Source organism: Betta splendens, chromosome 14 (genome assembly GCF_900634795.4).
Source record: "Betta splendens chromosome 14, fBetSpl5.4, whole genome shotgun sequence".
NCBI lineage: Eukaryota > Metazoa > Chordata > Actinopteri > Anabantiformes > Osphronemidae > Betta > Betta splendens.
In genome coordinates this window covers 11,823,864-11,830,807 of record NC_040894.2, presented here as the reverse complement: position 1 = coordinate 11,830,807, position 6,944 = coordinate 11,823,864, and the positions used below count along the sequence as shown (strand labels likewise).

The 6,944-nt window shown below is 44.8% G+C and overlaps 1 protein-coding gene across 1 annotated transcript; it reads right to left on the bottom strand.

The window, feature by feature from the left end:
- Positions 1-1,138: 1,138 nt before the first annotated feature.
- aspa (aspartoacylase) lies at positions 1,139-6,938 on the bottom strand. The gene is made up of 6 exons (XM_029172922.2): positions 6,444-6,938; positions 4,720-4,915; positions 3,873-3,966; positions 3,625-3,732; positions 2,386-2,495; positions 1,139-2,235 (listed from the first exon to the last, which is right to left on the bottom strand). Exons 1-6 carry the CDS (start codon positions 6,683-6,685, stop codon positions 2,044-2,046), a joined length of 942 nt encoding a protein of 313 aa, XP_029028755.1. The 5' UTR covers positions 6,686-6,938; the 3' UTR covers positions 1,139-2,043.
- Positions 6,939-6,944: the final 6 nt, after the last annotated feature.

The following is a 6,944-nucleotide window of genomic DNA, read 5'->3' as shown; positions in this document are numbered from 1 at the left end:
ATGATTTTTAAACAGAAGTTCTGGATACTCTTGTCTTTATTAGTGATGTTGTTTTATTATAAAAAACGTTCATGATAAATGTCACTTTTCGTTTTTCTGATCCAACCTTTTAAAGTAAAGACCAGCAAAATTGTTAGATCTTATCGTGAAAATATTTGCTCATGATCACAGAGCAGCAAACCTAAAGGCTGATCATTTTAATCTGAGCAGATTTCATTTAGCTTTTGTCCATCTAAAACCTGCTGAGGGGTCTTCCAGTAAAAATAGTTGTAATGCTATATAACAGAGGAGGGCGTTATCAGTATGGCAGACAATAGGGGAGGATGGGGAAGCAGAAATGAACGCTTGGTATTTTTGAGTGCCTGTTTGGATCCCAGCCCAGAACTGAACGATCATTCTCCTAAAAGCTTTCAGTGGCCAGGAGGAATCATTGATCAGCTGCAAGCCTGGATGCCCTGAGTGGGCTACTGTAATAAATAGATGAGAAAGGCTATGTAGGCCTATAGTCATGAAACTGAAACACCAATCACAAGACTGACATGTCAGAAGGAAGCATGTGGTTAGTGAGTATTAGTCAGTACGGTAAGCTGAGGAATGCAGAGGATGCCATGCTTCTCATACTTCATCGATACAATCGACCCAAATATGTAAGAGTGAAATGTGTTTTTGTTGTCACATGGTCTGCTAGTTTAAAGTGATCTGTGATCTCCCAAGATAGTGGCGAGATCATGACACGCAGCGCTTTACACAACCAGCCTACTGGCAGAGATGAAATCACAGGCCTTTTCGAGCGATTCCCCTCACCCTTACAACTCCAACACTGTCAGTCACATATTTGGATATGTGTTCCAACACCTCTCAACCTCCATGGAAGCGGCACCTCATTCATTGTGGGACTGTAGTGTAGGCGTGCATTTCTGGGACTGGGGATGGCTGAAGGGTAAATTCTTTGACTACTGACTCCAAGGCACTGCTATGAACCACCACACGCTAATGAGCAGACATCTGCAACTGGCTCATCCCGTACACTGTATGTTGCAAGGGAAGGAACATTAATTAGTGGTTGTGTGATGCCCTCTTCTGGCTGCAGGCATAAGAAGCATTAATGCGCCTGCAGAAAGAAAGGAAAATAGCCACATACAGCACAGTACTATATTTATTGATTGGATAATAAGACTTTTGGAAGTGTGGATTTTACTAAACAGAGAGGTTATGCTACAAAAGTACTGCTATAAAATAAAGTTAAGTACTGTAAGACGACAGCCACACACACTGAAACAACAGAGGTGTGAAAATATCAGTCATGACATGATTCAATGAGTCCTATACATCACCTAAAACCACAGTACAAGTATATCAAAATAGACAGATATATTATTATAAAACCAGGAACAGAACTTATTATATATATATATATATATATATATGTTCATTCCAAATTTGTTTCTTGGAATTCTCTCTATAATCTCTGTTAAGGCAAAGATAGGACAGCACCACAGATGCAACCAGTAGAGTTACAGGTAGATAGTATCAAAGGCCACAAACATCCTTCTACAGACGGTACAAATATATGTTCACAGGAAGACAAACAGCTACGAGTTAGGGTTAAAGGTTGCAGGTTCTGGTTCTTGGCGGCCTTCCTGAGCAGTAGTAGGACACGTAACCTAGTGCTGTATGATCCATGAGCCATTAGTGATAAGGCCTGATATTTACTACTGTAAAAACCTAGCTGGGTTAATGTACACATATCTTTAAATAAGAACAGCAACACAAACATTTAATACAATGATATCAGCCTTTATGTGAAAGACTTTCACAGTGACTCTGTGCCTCTGCAGCTGTTTGCATAGTTAATTGGTTTCCAAATAAAATCCATAAAAAAACTAAATCCCTGTGTAAAAGAGCCAGATGGAGTGTAAAGGTTTCTAATCATCGTGTGAGGAAAGTCTCCTGTTTGTTACCAGCAAAGTGCAAAACCTGTGAAGCAGTTGTCGCTGTGGCCGACGCACGTTCCTGATTTTTGTTATCCCCACAAAGCCGCGTTCATGCCTTCCTGATGGCACTCGCTACCAGGGTTTCTCGTCTTGTGGTTACAAACGCCTGTTGTTTTTCGTAATAGGCCGCCTCATTGATAAAAGTGGGATAGACGGTGCCGGAGCCTTGGTAGTGGATGGTTTTCCCATCGAACGTTTGGAACATTGGGTCGCCGGGGTTCAGCGGCTCCCAGTCACAGTCCTGAAACAACAAGCACGGACCACAGGGAGTGAGGAACCCGAGTATGTTGTTCTAACTGAAATAATAGATTCTCACATCAACTAAAGACATCTTGTTCCCCTTCACATGATCCAGGTTCAATAGGTCACATGCGGTCACACTTTTATTCACCTGCAGATTCGGGTGCACCATGGCTATGATGTTCCCGTTGGCATCTCTGGGATAGTCCACCCTCTCTGATACTCGGAAAACTTCCACTGTACAGGGAGGGAATTCCATCCCTAAGAAAAGACAGAAATGAATGCTTGTCAATGCCAGACGCTGCAAAAACAAGTGGAATATATATTTTATTCCACCAGATGCATTATAAGACATTCAGTAAATGCAGCCCAGTATGGAAAATTTGAAGTTTGAGGTCTGAGAGTATGTGACAAAACAGAAAACACGAACACTCCTCCACCTACAGATGGTCTCAGCAACCCTTGAGGTGTTAATGACGCAACAGCGCAGGGGAAAATTACTGGGACTTTGAACCAGACGGTTGAAACGGCTGAAGCCGTTTGAATAAGGGTTGACACGTCTTCCCTGCACGTCTAGCCACACCGAGTCACTCATCATCTTTGTGGCTTCTTCTTATGAGTTTACAAGAAGCTTAGCGAAAAATCTAATGTGTTTAGGATGCATATAAACATGCTTTCACTTAAGACTTTTTGCTTGATTACAAAATAATTTTTAAAATTAGTACATTAAAAAAAACAAAAAAACATCATGCATATTTAAATGAAGTGGTTTCATCTCTTCAAACTTCATGATTAAAGCATTTTATTAGCTTGTGGAGCAGAAGCTGTTATTGGTAAATGAGACCTTTCTTCCCGCCGTTTAGCGACACCATTACCATGCGCTCATCAGCACCAGGGTGGCCTCTCCACAGAGGATTACAACAGAACTGGCAGCCGGACTCCAACGACATGGAAACTGACCAAGTCCCAACAAGCATGCCATTCAGCGGCACCGTCAGTCAGAAAGAGCCCGCCGACTGCAGCGCTTGGAGAAGACAGCGTGTTTACGTAAAGGAGGAAGAGCACTTTAACGCCGCACACACCGGCCCGTGTTTCAGTGAAGAGTGGCAGCTGAGCGGAGGCGTGACTGGCCAGACGCAGATAAATTTAGAGATCTGGGCGTACAGCAGGTTCTGTAGGAAAAATCAAACAAGGACCTGCCGCCGTTCTGTCACAAAATGCTTCTCGTCACGCTGCAAGTGACAAGCAGGCTCTGCACAGCGTCTTTTATCATTACATAACACCACAGGATTTATATTAATAGTTGCCCCTAGGTTTAAACTGTGGAGTGTTTAATTCAATGTGGGAAGAACAAACATTAACTCTTTCAGATCCAATTGTTTTGTTCTACCTTCGTTGAACAGTTCGATGAAGTCCAGGGCGAGTTTCAGGATCACCCTCATTGCTTCAAAGATGTTGCTCCTCAACACACCCTGTGGCTGAGGACCCACTTCCAGTCCTGCAATTAAACCATCAGATATGTAAAACAGAGAGCGACAGCAAAGAGATGACTAATGACCATTAGGGGACGGCAAACAACCACAGTGAAAGGTTTATTATGAGGCCTCTGATCAGTCTGGCCAGGCGTGAAGGACTCACCGATGGGGTGTTTGGCTACAGAGCGTGAGGTGGAATATTTCAGAAGAGGATGCTCATTCAGCAGAACAAGACAACTGGCAGGAGTGATGGCTTTCTGCAACACAGAACCGACACACACACTCACACACAAGCTCTCAGCAGCCGGTAAGAACACACAGTCACGTTGACCAGCTGTCTGAACCGGCCCAAATGTTTTACGGTACTACTCTGCACAGCAACAAAGATGAATGAAAAAAAAAAAAAACGGACAAATTAAATATGACATGAAGAAGTCCGGGTTGAGTTTGTCCCCCAGCCCAGAGCGTAGACATGACACGTTAAACTGCTGTGGGATGATGATACACTGGGTTTATGAGTAAATGACCTCTGGTTGGTTGTTTATTAACATATATGTTCAATCAGTGTGTGGAAGATACAATCTCATGTAACAAAGAGAACGTATGAACACTTGTGGCTCCTTTTTTGCTTCCTGCATGACGTGTCGAGCAAGAAGTGGAACAAAGAGCCAGTAACTGACTGAGATCCAGTATGATAACACTAACCACTTTATAACCTAACCCCATTGGTCATAACGTCCAGCTGATACTGATTCCTGCCAGTGTTGAAGACCTCCTTCTACAGGCAGGTGGTTGAATAAAACCACCGTCTCACTCTCGTCTTATGAATAACTGATCCTTTAGATGAGCTTGTCCAACTTGCGAGTGTAAACCGATCAGTTTGTTTACACGGGTTAACTGCAACTCTTCTGAGGAACCTTAATATAGCAACAGGTTGGCTCATTTTGAAACTGAACCGTCATCTCATGTCATTTTGAGCGCTGCAGACTGTTCTGTACAATGACACTCACCTTGATGTAGTTCATCATCTGCAGATTGAAGTGGTCTTTGGAGCTTTCCAGAATCAGCGTGCAGCCCATGTTGGATGTTGTGTTGTGGAGGTCAAAGATGACGTCGTAGGCCTCTGGGCTTCCCTTGGGTCCAAATATCCTGTTGATCTCCTGGGCTCTCTGCACCTCGTACGGCAGATCGTCCCCTCCAGTCGCGCTACAGGTGAACACTTGTGTTAGAAATCATTACACATATGTAATACACATAATATATACACACACACACACACACACAGACACACACACACACACACACACTAATGATTTGTCAGTGTAGAAGGCATAAGTGTAGCTAGAAATTTAACATTAAATTTAAGGAATATGAGACCCTTGAGAAGTTTATTTAGTCCGCAGGCTAACCCTGCTTTTACACAGAGAATGAGCTTCCTCTGTTTGTCTTTAAAAACATTTCAGAACAACCATTAGTCCAGGACATTCTCCGAGCTACCGTGGAATAGTACCTCTGCTGTGCATATTGTCTCGCCCCCCTCACGTCTGCTCTTTACAGCCCAGTTTCAGCAAATATCTGGTATTGTCTCCACAGCGGTACACAAGCACAATGTGACCGACGTGTGATGGAGTGCAACACGCTCACTTCACACCAAGCTCAAGAACAAGACACCACGAGCTGTTTTTAGAAAGTCCCCAAGGGGTTAATCTTCTTACATTCTGCCTCCACAGAGGCCAAAGCGCCTGTAAGCTCAGGAGTGTTGAGAGGATCTTTGAAGATGATGACAATTATGAGCTAGTAACAGTAGTTTCACCCACACAATCTGAGCTAGTGCACACACGTACACTAAACATTGTCAACCTATTGAAACAAACGCTGATTACAGAAAGTGGACTTTGTCAAGATGTTTTGTTTATCATTACTTCACAAAGGGTTATTGTTATAATACTAGTTTTAAAAGTTACATTCCCAATACGGGATATTAATAAACTCCCAGATTAAAAGCAAGAAGAAGCTCACTGTTATTAAATCTGTTATTTCCCACAACACAACTCTGGGAAGCGTTACTGCCAGACAATTTGATAATTTATGGACAGCGGGAGACAGTGTTGTTATCCAACCACATTAGTATGAAGGCTGTTGTGTTTGCTCATGCATAAGCACTATACGAGCCAGTGTTTGCGTAATACTCGCTTTTCCATCACATTGCACGCGAATAAAAAAAAAGCGTCTTAAATCATCTGCAGCTCGGTCACGTTTTTCCCGCAGGCTGGCGATCAGCTGAAGTCCGACAGGAGGGGACACGAAGCTCTGCTGCTATTGGGGGGAGTAAACACGCAACAGAACCGGAGATAACAACAATCTGGTGAAGGGGTCCATCTGACAGGCGCACTGTGAGAAATCCTGGAGGATGATTCCTGCTTAAACGGTCATTTGCTCCGGTGTCTCAGCTGTATGGTCTCGCATGAAGTCAGTGATGTGAGAAGGTTACGCTGTTTACGTAGTCGCCGTTTTCCAGCACACTTCTATTAAGTGTAACCCACATCTCCAGGGAACCGACGCCGATAATGTCACCGTTTTTATCACTGTCATGTCAGCAATAACAATAACACAGTTAACGTGTCCACGGTAATACTTCCATTGAGATGAGAAATGAGCCTAAATCAGTGGGTTCCGTCATTGTGTGAAGGTGAGTGGGAGAGCAGCCCCCCCCGCAGCCCCCCGCCGTATTTACCTGAGGTTCTCCGCGGTGAAGGCTCGGTTCAGGTCCGTGTCCACGTATCGGGTGCACTTCTCCACGGCCTTGGGGTTGGTGATGAACGGCTTGCTCTCGACCCGCTTCCTCTGGATCTCGGCGCCGTTCTTGGTCCACAGGTTCACGAGCGTCACCCCTGACATCTCGTTCCCGTGCGTCCCCCCGAATATCGCCACCCTCCGGGCCTCGTCGAGGCACACGGCGCCGCTGTGAGAAGACATGTCCGCGCGACGAGCGTTGGCGGAGACGCGCCGATGTCGCGGGGTTCGGTTGCAGGTGGGAGGAAAAGTTTCCGGGCGAGTCCTTCACGGTCCTTCACAACACTGTTTAAATGCTCGCCGTGGCTGCGCGCTTACGTAACGCGCCCTACAGCGCGTCGGGGTCAGTCGCCGTGCGCAAAACTAGCCGAGCTGCGCGCGCGGCGTCTCGACTCTCGAGACTCCAAACATTCTTGTTTATTTATCATTATTCATTTCCGCT

What these genes read in the sequence shown, in the direction of transcription:
- aspa (XM_029172922.2), bottom strand. Translation starts at nt 6,685, where the DNA reads ATGTCTTCTCACAGCGGCGCCGTGTGCCTCGACGAGGCCCGGAGGGTG. An exon ending in TTCACCGCGGAGAACCTCAG is followed by an intron (nt 4,916 to 6,443) that starts GTAAATACGGCG and finishes GTTCACCTGTAG; the next exon opens with CGCGACTGGAGGGGACGATC. An exon ending in TGGTGCACCCGAATCTGCAG is followed by an intron (nt 2,236 to 2,385) that starts GTGAATAAAAGT and finishes TTGTTGTTTCAG; the next exon opens with GACTGTGACTGGGAGCCGCT.